The sequence below is a fragment of the Dermochelys coriacea genome, chromosome 4, assembly GCF_009764565.3.
Source record: "Dermochelys coriacea isolate rDerCor1 chromosome 4, rDerCor1.pri.v4, whole genome shotgun sequence".
Lineage (NCBI taxonomy): Eukaryota > Metazoa > Chordata > Testudines > Dermochelyidae > Dermochelys > Dermochelys coriacea.
Genome location: NC_050071.1, coordinates 46,271,458 through 46,292,349, shown reverse-complemented (window position 1 = coordinate 46,292,349; position 20,892 = coordinate 46,271,458). Strand labels below are relative to the sequence as shown.

The 20,892-nt window shown below is 41.4% G+C and overlaps 1 protein-coding gene across 12 annotated transcripts in view; it reads left to right on the top strand.

The window, feature by feature from the left end:
- SCLT1 (sodium channel and clathrin linker 1) overlaps positions 1–20,892 on the top strand; it is a 128,300-nt gene that overhangs the window by 31,975 nt on the left and 75,433 nt on the right. For all 12 annotated transcript variants that reach the window (XR_006280947.1, XM_038398134.2, XM_043513511.1 and 9 more), the window contains 4 exons: positions 6,796–6,886; positions 7,030–7,121; positions 9,186–9,363; positions 10,643–10,741. Coding sequence is in view for 11 of the 12 variants with exons in the window: in XM_038398134.2 (XP_038254062.1) it covers positions 6,796–6,886; positions 7,030–7,121; positions 9,186–9,363; positions 10,643–10,741 (460 nt within the window). In the remaining variant the exon portion in view is untranslated. The remainder of the gene's footprint in view (positions 1–6,795; positions 6,887–7,029; positions 7,122–9,185; positions 9,364–10,642; positions 10,742–20,892) is intronic.

Here is a 20,892-nt window from a genome sequence, read left to right as displayed (position 1 = left end):
GATCCCCACAGCAACCACCAGATCCGTCTGGTTGGCCATACTGGGGATCTTGGCCCCAGTATCCACCTTTGGAACCTTCCCAATCTGCCCAAGAGGAGTCCATCTTTCTCTTTCCTCCCCCAACTACTGCCAGTTCCAGGAGCTGTTAAAGAGGGTGGTTGAGGCCCTCTACATGCCACTGGAGGAGGTGCAGGACAGCCAGCATCCGCTACTGGACGTTCTTAGTGCATCAGTACCAGCCAATCAATGATGCCATTCTCCCTCTGGCCCGCACTGTCCGGCATACCCTGGCAACTTGTGTGCCCACTCCAAAGAGAGCAGAAAAATGGTACTATGTACCGGTGAAGGGTCTGAGTTTTTCTCAAACCCCCCACCCAATTTCCTGATTATTTAGGCCATTACTGAGCAGGCCAGACATTAGCATCCACGTTCCACTCCAACTGACAAAGGTAAGAGGCTGGACCTTTTGGGTCATAAGGTCTTTTCATCAACCAGCCTTCAGTTTTTCGTCTCTAATTATCTGGCATTACTTTCAAAGTATGGCTTTTTGAATTATGGCAAGTTAGTGGAATTTGCGGACTAGCTTCTCCAGCAGGACCATGACAGTTTCCAGGCTATTTCAGAGGAAGACAGACTGATAGCCCGGACAACACTCTAGGCTGCAGTAGATTCTGTGGACATATCTACACGCACTATGGCTGCAAAGATTGTCATGAGGAGGGAATCCTGGTTACATTCTTCTGGCTCTCAAGAGAGGAACAGAACATGATTGAGAACCTCCCTTTGATGAATCCCACCTCTTCAGCTGGAAAACTGATGATTCTCTGCACTCACTCAGACAAGATCCACCCTGCGATCACTGGGCATTTATATACCAGCACCCAAGCGCAAATTCTATTGGCCAGCTCCTGCTCAACGGTACCAAGCTCCTCACTTTTTCTGCCAGCAGCCCTATGAGCCTCCCCACAAGCATCAAAAGATTCAGTGGTCCCGTCTGCTTTGTCCATCAGTACAGTCATTGAGACCACACATTCAGTCTTCACACGAGCAATATTTCTAAGTGTATCTAGAGAGCTGTCAACCACATTGCAACGCACTGTTCTTGCATCCTATCCCCTTTGGGGGTTGTATAGCACTCTTTCTGCCAGCCTGAAGCATGATAACGATGAACACATGGGTCCTGGATGTCATTCAACATGGTTATACTATCAAGTTCACAATGCTATTTCATCCCCTGCCCCTGTCCCATCTCTGGGACCACTCGCACAATGGTGTCCTCTCCCTGGAGGTGGACTCCCTCCTACAGAGAGGAGCAATAGAGCCTGTGCCCATGACCTTTCAAGGTGCAGGGGTCTACTCTGCCTACTTCCTGGTACCCAAGAAAAAGGGAGGATGAAGACCAATCCTAGATCTCCATAGTCTCTATCACTTAATACGTAACCCCAAGTTCCATATGGTCACGCTCACAGCCATCATACCCTCTCTAGAAAGAAGCATGTGGTTTACAGTTCTCGATATGCAAGATGCTTACTTTCACATAGATATTAATCCGACCCACAGACAATTCCTGAGGTTTATAGTGGGCTTTCGGCACTTCCAATGCAGGGTTCTACCGTTCGGACTTACCACCGCTTTCTGGGTCTTCACGAGAGTCTCCATGGTGGTGGCCTGTGATGTTGTATGATTTAAAATATGACCATGTTGATCATTGTTGCTACCGCTGTTATATAATTGCAAAAAATTTTGTATAAAATGTCATGTAAGATGTCAATGGAAAAGTTATGGTTTGCTGAATGATTATCCTATTTGTATGCATGTATCATTTTTGTCTCTAAAGTTATGAATATTGACTATGGGTTTGCTCCTGTGGTTGGTCCTGTAGACTAGAACAACTAGTCTAGCCAGCACATTGTGAATGGACTATTCAAGTTGATGGCCCATCAGTGAACACCAATGGACCATGAAAAAAGCTTATCCCCATCTGATGCACTTTCCTGTATATGGTCCAGCCTGAATATGGTAATGGCCCCTGCTATAACTCACTGAAGCATGCAAGGGCATGTGACCAGTTCATGTGACATTGGACTCCATCTTGTGCCTGTACTTTTCCACTGACTGTACTGAGAGCAAACCCACCATATGGCAGAAATTATAAAGTCCCCTGGAAACATCTCCATTTTGCCTTTTTCCTGCTCTGATCTCTGTACTATCGACGTAGGACATTCTAACCAAGGGACTGAGGAGTTTTCAGTCTTCTGGAAACAACCAGAGACTTGACTTAAGCCAGCAGTTTTTCATTACTGCTTTAAACCTTATCCAAAAACTTTGCAATTATTGTATGTATTTGATTTCTTTAACCAATTTTAACTCTCACCTCTTTCTTTTCTCTTTATAAATAAACCTTTAGATATGTTAGATATTAAAGGATTGGCAACAGCATGATTATTGGGTAAGATCTGAGTTATATATTGACCTGGCTATGTGGCTGGCCCTTTGGGATCAGAAGAACCCTTTGGTTGATGGGATTGGTTTTAAATAACCATTCATCATTAAGTCTAGTGTCTGGATGGTGAATCCAGGGCTAGGATACCTAAGGATACTGCATTTCTGACTTCTATCAGCCAGCATGGTGAGACAGAAGTTTATTTTTGTTGATGGTTTGGTATATCTTATGGAAGAATAACCACTGGTTTTGGGGTGTCTTTGCCCAATTTCTCAGCAGTTTGTCCTGAATCTTGTATTCTCAGTTGTGACCACTGAGGCACAGTGACACAACTTATCTCCGGAGTCAGTGGGTCCTCATCTTCCCTTATCTTGATAACTGACTGGCTGCTGGCAACGCAATCCAGACATGAGGCTCAAGTATTGACTTCTCTTCTGCTTCTACCCCTCTCCTCATAGGGGGTGAGTGTAAACATCAAAAAATTGACATTGGGCCCTACACAGTCCCTGGAGTTCATCAGCACGTGCTTTGATGCAGTCTCCGCAATGCCTACCTATCACGGGACAGGTTCTTGACCCTGCTAGAAGGGATTGCCTCTGTGACCTTCAATCCTTCAGTTCTATTCGGACCTTGTTCTTCCCTTTTCGGCCACATGTCATTGTGCACATACATCTCTGCCTTCGCTCGTCTTTGCTTCCACTGTCTACCTCTCCCCTCCCAACTTAAGTTCTTTCTTCCTTTTGTTGGTATCCTAAAACTTCATGCAGTATGGAGAACATGAAGCACATTTCTCCCACCCATTTGCTCCCAACATGGTCTCATCATGTCAGTCAGCATCACTATAGTTTACTACTGTCAAGGTTGCTTCCCCACTCTGAACGCCAGGGTACAGATGTGAAGACCTGCATGAAAACCTCCTAAGCTTACTTTTACCAGCTTAGGTTAAAACTTCCCCAAGGTACAAACTATTTTACCTTTTGCCCTTGGACTTTCGCTGCCACCACCAAATGTCTAACTGGTATATTATTAGGAAAGAGTCCGTTTGGAAACGTCTTTTCCCCTCCCAAAAGTTTACACCCCCCATTCCTGGGGAAGGTTTGATTAAAAAATCCTCACCAATTTACATAGGTGACCACAGACCCAAACCCTTGAATTTTAAGAACAATGAAAAAGCATTCAGATTCTTAAAAAGAATTTTAATAGAAGAAAAAGTAAAAAGAATCACCTCAGTAAAATCAGGGTGGTAAATACCTTACAGGGTAATTAGATTCAAAACATAGAGAATCCTTCTAGGCAAAACCTTTAGTTACAAAAAGACACAAAAACAGGAATATCCATTCCATTCAGCACAGCTTATTTTCTCAGCCATTTAAAGAAATCATAATCTAACGCATATCTAGCTAGATTACTTACTAAGTTCTAAGACTCCATTCCTGTTCTGTCCCCAGCAAAAGCATTACACAGACAGAGAGAGAGGCTTTTTCTCCCTCTTCCAGCTTTTGAAAGTACCTTGTCTCCTCATTGGTCACTTTGGTCAGGTGCCAACGAGGTTATCCTAGCTTCTTAACCCTTTACAGGTGAAAGGGTTTCTCCTCTGGTCAGGAGGGATTTTAAAGTTGTTTACCCTTCCCTTTATATTTATGACAACTACATAAACAAACGAGGCATGAGGTCTCCAGCACTTTTGTGCGGAAGCAGTTCACCTCTGGAAATGGTGCATCACATATGGCTTCCTGTTGTTAACGACTTATCTCCTGAGGACTCAGAACATGATTGCGGATATTGTCAGCCGTGAAATTTCTGCTGAGCATGAACGGGAACTACATGACTTTGTGGTCACCAATTTTTTTTACCATTGGGATACTCTAGTCAGTGATCTCTTTGCTTCTCACGCCAACACCAAATGCATTCAGTGCTGTTCTAGGGGTGGCTATGGAGCCCGCTCCCAAGGCAATGCCCTGTTCATCAGCTAGTCGGATCAATTACCACTCCCCTACCATTCCTGTCCAATGTCCGTCGCAAGATTCAACAGTCATTCTGATCGCCCCATTCTGGCTTCCTCTTTTTCTCTGCCTGTCAAAGTATTCTTCTTTTCTACTATCGATTTTGTTTTTGTTTCTGGAACTGCTTGGTCAACACAAAAGCAGGATCAGACATCTCAACCCACAGATGCTTCACCTGAGAGCCTACTTTTTGGATGGGCATCTTTGTTAACACAGGAATGCTCATTGGCAGTGTGAGATGTCATCTTGAGTAGCAGGAAGGAATCTACAAGGTGGTCCTATCAAGGGAAATGGAAACTCTTTGCCTCCTGGGCTCAACAGAAATGTCTTGCTCCTGAGGCTGTAGGCATTCCTCTCCTCTTGGACTGTCTCTTGTTTCTGAAGGTGTCAGGGTTCGCTCTCGGTTCCATCAAAGTGTACATAGAGGCCATTAGTGCTTCCTCCACCCCCATGGAGGGGTACTCTGTTTGTTTGCACTCACCTGTTGACTGTACGATTCTGGAAGAGCCTCATGCAGATATATCCTCTTGTTCAACGCATTACTCCCCAGTGGGACCTTAACCTTGTCCTCACAACATTGAAGTTGTTCTTCAAACCTCTGGCCTCCTGCTCCCTTGCCCTTCTTTCCATGAAGGTCGGTTTTCTGATAGCTATTACCTCTGCAAGAAGGATGGGCAAATTGAGGGCCATGATGGCAGACCTCTCCATTCACCATGTTCCATAAGGACAAAGTTTCCCTTGTTTGCATTCTGCCAAGTTTCTGCCAAAAAGTAGTTTCCCATTTTCATCTCAACTAACCCATGTGCTTACCTGCCTTCTTTCCAAAGCCACATACCTCAGAGAAGAAATGGCACCTCCACTCCCTTGATGTCCACAGGGCCCTGGCCTTTTATCTGCAAAGGATGAAGTTATTCAGACTTAGACTATTTGTTGCTATAGCAGATAGAATTAAGGGTCAGGCCATCTCCACTCAGAGGATTTTGAAGTGGGTTTTGGGGTGCATTACTCTCTATCAGTTATCAGTACTGTCTCCTCTTCTTGGGTAGGAGCCCATTCCACAAGAGCACAAGCATCAACTATGGCCACGCATCACATGCCGCTCATGGACATATGTAGGGTGGCCACGTGGAGTTCAGTATACACCTTCTCTTCCCATTATGTTCTGGCGCAAGATTCTGTGACGGATGGCTCATTCAGTTAGGCTATCCTACATTCCATCATCTTCCTCGCACCCTCTTCCTGACTAGGTACTGCTTGTCAATCACCATCAGTGGACTACAATAGAGATCCTCATTCAACAAAGAAGAGGTTACTTACCTGTAACTGTTGGTTCTTTGAGATGTGTGGTCCTTATCTGTATTCCAATCCTGCCTTCTTTCCCATCTGCTGAAGATCTGATTGATTTGCAGTGGAGAAGGAACTGAGGGCGTAGTTGGTCCACCTTGCTTTTTATCATCTTGGTTGAAACCATGAGGCGGAACAAGGATGCATGGGTGGACCACTGGGCTCTGCTACTTTTAAAAGCTCTGGCTCCGGGCGCATGGAGCATGCACATAACTCTCAGTGGAATATGGATAGGGACCACGCATCTCAAAGAATCTCCAGTTACAGATAAGTAACCTCCTCTTGTGAAGGCCAGTTTGCACATGCTCAGTGATACTTCTTAGCTTTTAGCTGCTAAAATCTCCAATCTCTATGACTAGTGTAAACTTAGCCCAGCACACTGGGTGGGGGCAAAGGAAGAAGGAAACTGTGTGTTTCCCCTGTCCCAGGTCAGGGTAATAGATAAGGTACGGGTAATAGGTAAGAGTTGCTTCATTCATTTCCACAGGGGAAAATGGCATAACTGCCATCCTCTGGCCCTGCTCCAGTTTGTTCCCCTTCCTATACCATCTCAGCCAAACCTATTTACCTTCTGATGCACGTAGACTGAAATTTTTGAAAATGACTAATGATTTGGGGTGCCCAATTCAGAAAACCTTAAAGGGGGCCTGATTTTCAGAAAGTCCTGAGCATCTACCTTCTGAAAAACAAACCTCTTTAAAATATCTCAAGTTAAGTACTCAAAAATTTGAGGAGCCCAAAGTCATAACTCGCTTTGGAAAATTTTGGCCACTGAGTCCTCCACAGACCTGTATTCAACAGTATAATGGCATATGTACCTCCTCTTTGGTGTCCTCAGAATCTCTTCCACATAACAGACAATGGCTGCTGCTCTCTATTTGTGAAAAGTTTTGCTGGTATGGTGTAGACGTCATGGCTGTTCTTATAAAGTCCTGTTAAGTTGGGTTTTGGTTTTTTTTTTCACATTCAGCTAACTAGTTAATTGAGTGGTTTCTTTATATTCAGGCAAGCCAAAGTAGATGTGAGAACAGCAACTGCTAAAGTTGATGAAATGACCAAATTGTTAGTGGACCTTCAAGCCCAGATGGAGAGAAAGGTATTAAAAGTTTTAGTGATTATTCTGTTCCAAACATGAAACTTAAATTAACTTAAAATTGTTTGTTTCCGTATCGTGCATTTTATTTTTTGTGCTCAAGCACAGTTCAGAAAAAATATCTGAGTAATTGCTGTGATTTTCAGGAAGAAGATGTAGTATCTGCTCAGGAGAGAGAGGAAGCATCAGACAAACGCTTGCAGCAGTTGCAATCTAGCATAAAACAATTGGAGACAAGGTAAAGAGATGAATGATGCCATTGAATGTGATCGATGATAATTTTAGAAGTGACATGAAAGCAGAGATTTTCTTCTAAATGTCTGAGTTCTATAATTTTGAGTAATCTAGTTCTCTATTTCTTATGCAGATGATATTTAGCCTAGATTACTCAGTATATTTTATCTGCTTCATTTCCCTACCCGCTCAGAGTAGCCTCTGGCTTCCTTCTTCTCACCTGAGTAAAGACTAGAGGACCACAGATCACTTGATCTTACTTATGTCGTAGTTTTGCCAGTGACTTATCAGACTATCCAAGTTTCACAAATTTTATTTACATTATCTGGAGTGGCGCTGCTAAAGCCCCAAACATCAATTTGAAAGTATTCCCTTGAATTGACCACCTTTGGGATGCATTCGGCCGCCTTCTATATTAAGACAAGTAAAAGATGTTTCAAGTATCAGTTTGGAACTCTTGAGACTAGTAAAGACGCTATAATAGCACACTACAGTAAACTTTTTTCAGTGGTAAATGTCAGTGATAAAGATTTATTGAATATCTAATAAAGAGGATATGCTTTCAATTATAGCATTACCTGCTAATATACTTGAGGATGACTAAGGGTTTCCATTACAATATCTTTTCTCTCCCTTGTCCCTTTTATTGCCAAGGAGATAATTTGGCTGAACAAATTAATTCTGGGCCAAAATTTTGCCCTAAATTGTTTTAACCATCAAACGTTTGTCAGATGACTGGATAACTGAATTTTCTTATTGAAGTATTTATAGCTCTTCTGAAGCGATTGTTTCTAACAGATTCACATTTCTTTGTCCCTGCTTAATGGGTGTGACTAACGGAATCTAGCAAAAAGCCAGTACAAGAGCACTGGCCTGCTTATAACAGTTGGGGCTCTTATTGCCTTGAAGTGTTGCACAAGATGAAGTGCTTAACAGTGGCTTTCGAGAACTTTTGCCTGAACTAGGCATGGTAGTCTTTTTTGTTTGTTTGTTTGTTTGTTTGAAACTGGACCCAAAGTGATCCCCCAGCTGTAGTTAATATAATGGTTTTTTTTGTGTCCATATATATTTTGTCTTGTAAATATCCAAAAATAAATAACTTGGCTGCTTCAAAAACTCCTCTAGGTGTAATCATAAAATGTTGATTACAGTCCATCATTACCATCATGCCTAATCTGAGCCCAACTACGTTCCTGAGTATGTATCAAAGTCTGTCTCTCTCTTGTCTTCCCTCATGCCAACCAATAACGTAAATCATGTTCCAGCAATAAGACTATTTAGAGCTAGTATAAAACTACAAGCCCTTTCTCAGTGATCATGCAATTCTGTGTGTGCTTACATACACACAAAGCATTGCATCAGCACTGGGAAAAACCTGGTCATTTTACAGCAGCTCTAGCTCAGTGGTTCCCAGACTTGTTCCATCGCTTGTGCAGGGAAAGCCCCTAGCGGGCCAGCAGAGTTTGTTTACTTGCCGCGTCCGCAGGTTCAGCTGATCGTGGCTCCCAGTGGCCGTGGTTCGCTGCTCCAGGCCAATGGGAGCTGCTGGAAGCGGCAGCCAGTACGTCCCTTGGAGACAAATGGTTATATTTTATGTAAAAATGTATAACACTATTTGTTTAAGGTGTACCCATTCCTTTTGTTTAATATCTGGTGCTAGAACCATTTGGTAGTGGTATAACAAACTGACTTGCCTTGGCAAAGGTTATGATTTAAGGTGGGTAGTAAGTATCAAAAGAATTTAAGAAAACAAACAAAGATATTAAAATGGCAAATTGTAGCACAAGCCTACAGCCCAGTATAGGTATCTCTGAATAGCAGTATCCTTCTCATTTTAGTTGTATGCAAAATGTTCAAAGTTAACTCCTTTCATTCTGTTTCTCTCTGGGACAGTGATGGAAGATTAGGGTGACTTATTTAAAAAATGAGACTACCAGAGAATTTAAACATCATAATTTACAAGTAAATTTGTACACTCTATATATGAGAACAACTAGTTTGCAAGAGTGAAAGTGTTTTAGCAAGTTGCAAGTTCTGACAATGAGATCTGCGTGTTCGGACTTTCTAGATTATGTGTAGCTGTACAAGACTCTGAACAGTTGAGAACAGAGAGGACTGCTCTAGAAAAACAAACTAGAGAGCTACAGGCAAAGTGTGCAGATCTAGAAGAGGAAAAATATGATGCTATAGTAAAAGTCCGAGACAGCATGCAACTCTTAGAAGAAGCTAACCTACAAAAAAATCAGGTAAGACAAGGCATCTCTTTACTGCATCATTGAATACTGGAAGTTACTACGGGCCTGTTCACATGACAAAAATCTATCCAGGGGACTCAGTTACAACACAATTGCTTCCTGACCCTATTGCAACATGGTTTATTTTTACTGTGTAAAGGACCTAACTGTGATGTCACTATTCTAAAGCCTGTTTTGTGTAGTAGACCTGTCCAAAGCTTTAGCAAGGCACCCTTTCCACTATCATGTTAACACTCTCAAAAATGTGGAATTGAGACAGGCCCCAGCTTTTCTAACTGATACTGTATGGAAAGGAAATCCAAAAAAAGAGTGAAGAATTTTAACAGGTATACAAAGGTAAAATGAAAGTACAAGAATTGAAATAAATGGAAACAGCAAAAGAAAAGTTGGGAAACTGAGCAAAGAATGCTGGAGATAAAGATTTGAAAGTATTTATCTATTCTGTGTTTTACAAATTATTTTAGGTATGCAAATTGTCACCTGGACCTTAGTTGCTGCCAGAAAACTTGTTTCTTATATTCTGAGCATGGGTTATTCCTCATTGTCCCTGGTTCCAATTAAAAGCTTCTGAGAATCTTGTTGCTATTTTATGAGTTCAACCATTTTTCTTCCTCATGACCCCTCGTGGTCAACGCTGAAGTGTTCATTTCTTATGCTAAGATTTTATCTAAAGGGGCATCCTTTGAGTAATTGTCTCAAGTTGCAGTGGGGGAGGTTTAGGTTGGGTATTAGGAAAAACTATTTTACTAGGAAGGTGGTGAACCATTAGAATGGGTTACCTACGGAGGTGGTGGAATCTCCTTCCTTAGAGGTTTTTAAGGTCAGGCTTGACGAAGCCCTGGCTGGGTTGATTTATTTGGGGATTAGATCCTGCTTTGAGCAGGGGGTTGGGCTAGATGACATCCTGAGGTCCCTTCCAACCCTGATATTCTATTCTATTCTATTCTATTCTATTCTCACATATCAACTGGTTGCATTGAACTGGCTTGCAGAAAGCATATTTGCTGCAAAGTAACAGTCACCCATTCTCATGTTCAAATTTATTGCTTTCCTGACATGCTTGAGTTCAGATAGCCAATAGAATGAAAAATTCAACAGATACCTAACTTTTTTGTATCAAACGGTGGTATTTTAATGAAATTTTGCAAGCCATCATTTCTTTTTCCGTTTTTACTAAAGATTGTCATCACTGACATTTTTTTAATGAAAGAACATGCTATTTTTATTAAAGGTAATTATAGTTTATAGTATTTCATATTGTTTTTTCTAGGCCCTGCTTGGAGAGAAGCAAAAAGAAGGGGAGATAGAAAATATGAAAGAAGCAATTTCTCAGCTTGTACAAGATGCTGCTGCAAGAACTAAAAAGGAAGTATGTTATCCTCTTACAGCCCACTCGTCTGCATAATTTGCAGTGCTAGTTGAATTAGTGTAGTTTGAATAAACATTTTTTTTATTTACTTCTTAAAACACTGTATAGCAAATTCATGATAATTTCAGCAGTGTATCAGTCTGTTCTTCATTAAGTACGTAGTAGTGTGGATCACAGTGTAGGTGGACATGCACCCGGTGAGAGATCAAATTTTTTATTTGCAGTGTCTGTCAGTGCCACACATGTGCCCTGTGCCATCTCATGCTCCCATGTGAGGGAATAAAGGGTGGTGCAGATGCAACTTTTTTTTCTCAATTCCCTCTTACTGCTTGTGGTAGCAAGATGGAACCTGGTGAGTATCCAGTCCACTAATTCTTAGCTCAGACTAAACTTCTACAAGTGTTCAAGAAAATCTTCCGAACTATTTATCTTTTCTGTTGACTACAGTGAACTGCCTTCATCCATCTGAACAGAACTCTACCACTAGATTACCCCTCCTTGCGCCCATACATAGACCTCTCTGTACTGGGCTCGTTAACCTGGTGAACTCAAAACCTGCATGCTTTAAGCCCTGTCTATCCTGCGATGGACTAATCCCCTTGAAAGATGGGCACATCAGCTGTGTCTTCTGTTAGAGGGAATCTCGCGCAGATAATGAGTCTGCTTATCGTTCTCTGTGAGAACACTTAAATCATGGGATGTGAGGCTAAAGCTCCATCTTCTGGAACAGTCCATGAAGGTCTCATTACACCCTGAGGATACAATCTCCAGAGTGCTGCTGGCCGACAAGCCAGTTTCACTCAGTGCCCCACCTAATAGAATGATAGCAACACTGAAAAAGGCAGTGCCAAGGTAAGAGCCAGCACCCACACCGCTGATGTCAAAGTCTGGCCACTTCAAACACAAAAGCATACTCAAAGCAGAGCTCAGTGTCCTATAATGACAGACACTGTAAAATAAATCCACCAGACCCCACACATTATCAAGGATTGGGGAGAAGTAATAACCGGCAGTGCAGCAGACGACTTTGCACTGATCCTGGCTCCGACTCATCCACTGACTTGATGTCCACTACAGAGGATGAGCCTAGAGGAGAGCCAAGACCATCATCTGTACTGATACATTTACTGTCACTCGTATAGACTCTGGTACTTGAGAGCACCATACACTTTTGGTATCATCCCAGGAGGAGGTCTGCTTCTCAGCATCACCAAGGTATACATTTTCCCTGTCTTCCAGTAGGGAACCCTATTCTGTGAGGCTATTGTTCAGCACTGCAGATAAAACTACTGGCTTGCCTACCACTGGCTCAGGGCTCAGCTACCACCAGCTCCTCAGGAATGGCATTGGATGAACCAATATTCAGCAAGGTAGCTATATTTCTAAAGCCTTCATGTTCCTCTTAGACCCCAGTACCCCTATCATTTCAAGCACTGAGAAGCAGATGTCCAGCCCTCTTCAGAAAGGTGATGCTGTCATTTGCCCTTCTCCCAGCAAGCATCCTTGGCCAAGACCATCTTCACCAGCATACCAGGAAGACCTGGATCCAGGGACAGAGTCGCACCAAATACCCTGTTTTCATTGCCCAAGGACTTTCATCTTCATTACCAGATGAAGCAGTATTTTTTGGACCAGGTGATTTTAAAGTGTTCCAGGAGCTCCTTGTGGGGATTACTGAGACTCTGGATATCAAGACCTTGGCTGTATCAGAGGAATCCTACAAGCTGTTTGACAACTTGTCAGCTTCTGGTCTAGCCAGGATCTTCCTCCCCGTAAATGAGGGACTGCTTAACCCTGCCAGTGCCCAGAGGCAGACACTGGCCATGATAACACCCATTGCAAAATTAGTCAAGAAGGGGTAGGATTTGAGTACTACTACTCTTCCCCAATTCAGGCTTCTTAGTAGTGTCAGTGAGACCAAAAAAAAAGTTGAAGTAAGAGGACTCACAAGGATCCCAAAAGTCTTAGCCTTAGCCTACTGCAGCTACAAGTAGCTTACTTCCAGACCTTACTGGCCAAATATCACTTCTAACATGGGATGGGTGACATGCTTCCTGACAAAGCTCCTGCATTAAAGCAGAGAGGAACTTAAACGTAATTAAGCAAGGTCAACTAGTGACCAAGATAGCCCTACAAGTCATGGTGGGCACCTTTGATGCAGTGATCAGGTATGTGACAGCCACCACGACAATTGCCTTTCATCATAGCTTCAGGCACAGGGCATCCCAAGAAAGGTATAAGTCACAATCGAGGACTTGCCATTCCTGGCAGAGACTGCTTGCTATGGGTTCAGGAGATTCTCATACAAAGCAGGAAGCCTTCTATCAGCAAGACTTATTTTTTGAAATGGAAAAGATTTTTCCATGGTTACACCAACACTGCAAAAAACAAAACAAAACAAAAAACCTAACCAAACCTGCGGCAGCATATCTCATAACCCATGTCTACAGAGTTGAGCTTGCAGGGTTCTCACAGGATGAGAATGACAAGTGGGTGGACATTCGAACTCATGCTCTTAAACCTGGTAAGGGAGTGGGTCTCAGAACCCCGGTTCCACTCCAAGCAGGAGCAACTGCCTGGTATTTTTTTTTATTCCTCCCCAGAGTAGACTTACCCGGTATGGGTAGCTCAAAGCAGTGTCAACCTATTAGAGGCCCCAATACTGATGATCCTTGACTATATGCTGCTCCTGAAACATGTGGGACTAGCATTTAACACTCTCTGAAGTTTCACTTGGTGGCAATATTGGTGTGTTGCACTTGAGTACTTTTGTACTTTGTCTTCTTACATATAAAGGTATCAGAATTCCTCAAGAGTCTCCTTCATACCTGTCCTCTCCTGGGATCTTAATGTTGTTCTAAAACTCCTGAACTCTCCCTTTGAACCACTATAGAAGTGCTCACCTTACCATCAAGACTATCTTTCTTGTGGCCATCACTTCAACTTATAACCAGTGAGCTCCAAGTCCTTACGGGTGAACCACCTTTCCATCAAGACAAGGTAGTGCTGAAATCGTATCCAAAGTTCATCTGTAAGTGGTCTCTGAATTTCACCTGAACTAATGAATTACTCTACCCATTTTTGTTGCCAAGGGCACACTTGATGCCACGAGAAAAGAAACTGCATACTTCCAACATGTTTAGAGCTTTGCTTTATTACCTTAACAGGACCAAATCTTTAGGCTGTCTCCATTTCTCTGTGGCCCTATCTGGCCTGAAAAAGGCCAAGCCTTCTCATCCTAGAATCTCCAAACAGATCGTGCAGTGCATTTCCACCTGATATCAGATAGCTGGCAAACCTCTTTTTTTCAAAACATCGAGACTCTGCACCAGGGTAGCATCATCTTCCTGCATAAGAAACATTTCAATGTGAGAGCTGCAATATGGAGTAACCAGTGACTTGTTTTAAACATTTTAAGATCGTACCCCATGGCAGCCAGGTCAGAAGCCAAGTTCAGGAAAGCAATACTGCAGTCTATTTGACTGACTGTAGCCGAAACTCTTCACTCCCACCATCGAAGGAGGACACTGCTTGCCAGTTACCTGCAGTGGGATCCATGTTGACTATAGCATCTCAAAGAATGGTTATTTAATACATTGTTATCCGTTTGGATCCCACTATCCGCCCTCTGTCTCCACTTTTCAGAATTCACAGCTACTTAAAGTTTTGAGTTGAAAGGGACCTGAGGGAGGGTAATGGTCACTGTCCTTTATCATCTTGCATGGGAGAATGAGGCAGCACAAGGCACATGTGCAGCCTGACAGACACTATTAAAAATAAAATCTTGCATACATGAGGCACATGTGTTTACAATGGGATCCATGCAGACTATCACATCTCAAAGAACCACAGTTGCTGCAGGCTAAGTAACTGTTCTTTTCATTTTGAAGTATTAGTAAGCCCTGAACAACTATAGCACGCTCACTTGGATAAGTAGAAATCTTGAACTGAGTAATGTGCCTAGAGGCAATGGGGGAGCTAGGCTGCTATTTTAGGAGAAAGTGGCCTCTCCTCCCATTCTGCTGGTGACAAGTAAGATGTGTGAGGGGAAAGAGAGAAGCATTTTGATGAGAGGGTGGTACAGGCTGGGAGATAATGAATGAAGAAAGTAAATGAAGTAAGGCAGTTATTGACTATAGAGGAGAAGGAATGCATGAGAGAGACTGCACTTGTAACTTGTTTAAATTTGAGCTCTGCGATTCATTCATTCATATCACACATACACACAATAATCTGTAAATGTTCTGTGATATGATCTTGTAAAGAAATATCTCTTTTGGTGCCCACATGCTGTTTCTCCAGAGTTAGAGAATGTGGATATTAAAAACGTTACATAGAGGAATTTTAATGAAATTGGGTTTGAGTATAAAAAGCAACAGAGAATGAAAATAAATTCATTTTTTTCTAGAGTGTTAACTAACAAGATAAAATTTAGTAGCTTTTAGCAGGGGACTACAAAAATGAGATTTGACTAACATCCATCCTGCACAGTCAAGGATATAAGCATGTTTTAAAAAATCCCCAAAACAGTCAGTGGCATTTTGACCATGGCTTTTTTCCATCTCTCATTACATATATATTTAATGTTGATGGGCTGCTAAGAAAACTTTTTCAAATGATTTTGTCCACTGTCTTTCGTGTAGTAATCATTAGCTGGGCCAGAACCCCAAACATACTTACCAGATATTTGGAAAACTACTTTCTCAACTATTTTCTTTTTTTGTGAAGAAGCTTATAACACTAGTCTAGTTCTCTGTGATATACTACTGATATTTCAATCTATTGATTTTTTTATTTTGGGGGTTCAATTTTGTTTTAATTCATCTTGGGTACATATTTGAGACAACTGATTCTGTACTTTTTAAAAGAAAATAAGTGTACAAACAAGCAACATCTTCAACTACTTTTAGGAATGTTTTCAAAATCTGGGGTTTTTTTTTGGTTTTTTTGGTTTTTTTTATTTCACACCTGCTTTTTAACTACAATATTTGTTTAATAAAATGTAGCTTTGCAGATACATCATTCTTATGGTAAACTGGTGGCCTTAACTGTTAAAAAGATACATTATTTAACTGAAAGACTATACAGAGCCTGCATGAGCAGCTACATTTCATAACTCTGTCTCATTCATATATGTCCATCTAGGTAAGGAGGTTTTAGTATCATTATACAAGGCACTAGTGAGACCTCACCTGGAATACTGTGTGCAGTTCTGGTCTCCCATGTTTTAAAAAGGATGAATTCAAACTGGAACAGGTACAGAGAAGGGCTACTAGGATGATCTGAGGAATGGAAAACTTGTCTTATGAAAGGAGACTCAAGGAGCTCAGCTTTTCAGCCTAACTAAAAGAAGGTTGAGGGGAGATATGATTGCTCTCTATAAATATATCAGAGGGATAAATATAGGAGAGGGAGAGGAATTATTTAAGCTCAGCACCAATGTGGACACAAGAACAAATGGGTATAAACTGGCCACCAGGAAGTTTAGACTTGAAATTAGACGAAAGTTTCTAACCATCAGAGGAGTGAAGTTTTGGAATAGCCTTCAAAGGGAAGCAGTGGGGGCAAAAGATCTATCTGGCTTTAAGATTAAACTCGATAAATTTATGGAGGAGATGGTATGATGGGATAATGTGATTTTGGTAATTGATTGATCTTTAAATATTCAGGGTAAATAGGCCTAATCCCCTGAGATGGGATATTAGATGGGTGGGATCTGAGTTACCCAGGAAAGAATTTTCTGTAGTATCTTGCTGGTGAATCTTCCCATATGCTCAGAGTTTAGCTGATGGCCATATTTGGGGTCGGGAAGGAATTTTCCTCCAGGGCAGATTGGAAGAGTATCATGGGACATGGGTCACTTGAGGGAGGCTTCTCTGCTCCTTGAAGTCTTTAAACCATGATTTAAGGACTTCAATAGCTCAGACATAGGTGAGGTTTTTCGTAGGAGTGGGTGGGTGAGATTCTGTGGCCTGCGTTATGCAGGAGGTCGGACTAGATGATCAGAATGGTCCCTTCTGACCTTAGTATCTATGAATCTATGTCATACACACACATTCTGAGTACATATAATACCCATACATTTTATCATATACCTATTATGAAATGTAAGTGTCATCCATACTCAAAAAAAGAACTGCATCTTTTGCCCAAAATGTCCAAAACACTTAATCCCCAAGTAATTTAGCCTGTATCCCAAAGAGACTCAACAATAAGTGGTGCCAGTCATTTTTCAGCTTTGTTATTAGCATGGGCCTGTGCAAAGGATGGATCTTCCATTGTTCCCTCAGTGTAGCAAGATCGTGATCTGCTCTTTGAACTGGATCTAGAAATGAATAGGGGGCCAGGTGGGTCACGGTGTCTTAAAAACATAAAGTCCACACAAAGGTCCATCTTGCCCAGTGTCCTGTCTTCCGACAGTGGCCAATGCCAGGTGCTCCAGAGGGAATGAACAGAACAAGTAATCTTCAAGTGATCCATCCCCTGTTGCCCATTCCCAGCTTCTGGCAAACAGGCTAAGGTCGCCATTGATGGACCTATCGTCCATGAATTGATCTAGTTCTTTTTTGAACCTTATTATGGTCTTGGCCTTCACAACATCCTCTGGCAACGAGTTCCACAGGTTGACTGTGTGTTGTGTGAAGAAATACTTCCTTTTGTTTGTTTTAAACCTGCTGCCTATTGTTTTCATTTGGTGACCCCTAGTCCTTGTGTTATGAGAAGGAGTAAATAACACTTTCTCCACACCAGTCATGATTTTATAGACATCTGTCATATTCCCCCCGCCCCCTTAGTCATCTCTTTTCCAAGCTGAAAAGTCCCAGTCTTATTGATCTCTCCTCATAAGGTAGCAGTTTATAGAATCATAGATTAGAGTTGGAAGAGACCTCAGAAGGTCATCTATTCCAACCCCCTACTCAAAGCAGGACCAACCCCAAATAAATCATCCAGCCAGGGTTTTGTCAAGCTGGACCTTAAAAACCTCTAAAGATGAAGATTCCACGACTTCCCTAGGTAACCCATTCCAGTATTTCACCACCCTCCTACTGAAATAGTTCCATACCTTTAATCATTTTTGTTGCCATTTTCTGAACCTTTTCCAATTCCAATATATCTTTTTGAGATGGGTCAACCACATCTGCACTCAGTATTCAAGATGCGGGCGTACCATGGATTTATATAGAGGCAATATGATATTTTCTGTCTTCTTATCTATCCTTTTCTTAGTGATTCCCAATGTTCTGTTCACTTTTTTGACTGCCGCTGCATATTGAGTGGATGTTTTCAGAGAACTATCCACAATGACTCCAAGATCTCTTCCTTGCGTGGTAACAGCTAATTTGGACCCCATCATTATATATGTATAGTTAGGATTATGTTTTCCAATGTGCATTACTTTGCATTTATCAACATTGAATTTCATCTGCCATTTTGTTGCCCAGTCACCCAGTTTTGAGATATCCTTTTGTAGCTCTTCGCAGGCTGCATGGGATTTAACTATCTTGACTAATTTTTGCACCAATTACACATTTCTATGAAATAGTAACTGATCTGTTTAATGGTGCATTGCTTCCTGAAGTGCCAGGACCCAATACCATGTAATAGAGGAGGTCTGTTTTTTCCCAAATGGAAAAACCTGTCCCATATTCTGATGGAATATTGTGATTCAAATCTGAACCAACATCTACTGAACAATATGCTGTAAGACCAAGATCACGTAATCGGATCCACCAACATGGACCCCTCTTTTTTCTATACAAGAGCCTTAAATATTAGAACATAAGTATGGCCAAACTGGGTCAGACCAAAGGTCCATCCAGCCCAGTATCCTGTCTGCCGACAGTGGCCAATGCCAGGTGCCCCAAAGGGAGTGACCCTACTAGGTAATGATCAAGTGATCTCTCTCCTGCCTCTCCACCCTCTGACAAACAGAGGCTAGGGACACCATTCCTTACCCATCCTGGCTAATAGCCATTAATGGACTTAGCCTCCATGAATTTATCCAGTTCTCTTTTAAACCCTGTTATAGTCCTAGCCTTCACAACCTCCTCAGACAAGGAGTTCCACAGGTTGACTGTGCGCTGAGTGAAGAACTTCCTTTTATTTGTTTTGAACCTGCTGCCCATTAATTTCATTTGGTGGCCCCTATTTCTTATGGGAACAAGTAAATAACTTTTTCTTATTCACTTTCTCCACCCCACTCATGATTTTATATACCTCTAACATATCCCTTCTGAGTCTCCTTTTTTCCAAACTGAAAAGTCCTAGCCTCTAATCTCTCCTCATATGGGACCCATTCCAAACCCCTAATCATTTTAGTTGCCCTTTTCTGAACCTTTTCTAATGCCAGTATATTTTTTGAGATGAGGAGGCCACTTCTGTACACAGTATTCAAGATGTGGGCGTACCATGGATTTATACAAGAGCAATAAGATATTCTCCATCTTATTCTCAGTCCTTTTTTAATGATTCCTAACATCCTGTTCCCTTGTTTGACTGCCGCTGCGCACTGCGTGGACATCTTCAGAGAACTATCCATGATGACTCCAAGATGTCTTTCCTGATTATTTGTAGTTAAATTAGCCCTCATCATATTGTATGTATAGTTAGGGTTACGTTTTCCAATGTACATTACTTTACATTTATCCACATTAAATGTTGCTTGCCATTTTGTTGCCCAGTCACTTAGTTTTGTGAGATCTTTGTGAAGTTATTCAGTCTGCTTCGGTCTTAATTATCTTGAGCAGTTTAATCTCGTCTGCAAACTTTGCACCTCACTGTTTACCCCTTTCTCCAGATCATTTATGAATAGGTTGAATAGGATGGTCCTAGGACTGACCCTTGGGGAACACTACTAGTTACCCCTCTCCATTTTGAAAGTTAACCATTTATTCCTAACCTTTGCTCCCTGTCTTTTAAGCAGTTCTCAATCCATGAAAGGAATTTCCCTCTTATCCCATGACAACTTAATTTACATAAGAGCCTTTGGTGAGGGACCTTGTCAAAGGCTTTCTGGAAATCTAAATACACTATGCCCACTGGATCCGCCTTGTCCACATGTTTGCTTACCCCTTCAAAGAATTCTAATAGATTAGTAAGACATGATTTCCCTTTATAGAAACCATGTTGACTTTTGCGCAACAATTCTATGTGTCTGACAGTTTTATTCTTTACTATTGTTTCAACTAATTTGCCCGGTACTGACGTTAGACTTACCGGTCTGTAATTGCTGGGATCATCATTAGAGCCCTTTTTAAATATTGGCGTTACATTGGCTATCTTCCAGTCATTGGGTACAGAAGCTGATTTAAAGGACAGGTTACAAACCATAGTTAAAAGTTCTGCAGTTTCACCTTTTGAGTTCTTTCAGAACTCATGGGTGAATGCCGTCTGGTCCCGGTGTTGCTGTTAAGTTTATCATTTCCAGCTCGTTCATGGGAACATGTCATAAATTTTAAATACAGTAGAACCTCAGAGTTGCACCAGAATTGTGAACTGACTGGTCAACCATACATCTCATTTGTAATTGGTAGTTTGCAATCAGGCAGCAGAGAGGGGAAAAAAAGGCAGTACAGTATTGTTAAACAACTTTAAAAAAGTAAGGGAAAATATACATTTTTTTTGACAAAGTAAGGAAAGTGTTTCTCTGCAAGTTTCATTTAAATTAAGATGATTAAAAGAGCATTTTTCTTCTGCATAGTAAAGTTTCAAAGCTATATTAACTCAATGTTCAGTTGTAAACTTTTTAAAGAACAACCATAATGTTTTGTTCAGAGTTGCAAACTCTTCAGATTTATGAACAACCTCCATTACCGAGGTGTTCGTAACTCTGAGGTTCTACTGTAGTGTAGACAGACATGGAAACTACATAACTGTCAATTGCACTTCAATCTGCCAGTATCCTTATTCACTTCAAGATGCTGCTCCTGATCTTAAGTGTAGCAAGTGACAATATATTCATCCTTTTAATTTAGTTTCCACTTTCTAAAACTAAGATGACATCATGTTCAAAATATTTAAAAATTAATGTATTCATTTGACAGCATGAAATGTTTTCAGTAAACACTTAGTTCAGTAAACACTTTTTGTTTTCAGTATTTAGTTTTTCTCTAGATTAAAATTGTCCAGACAATTGAATTTATATTTAATAA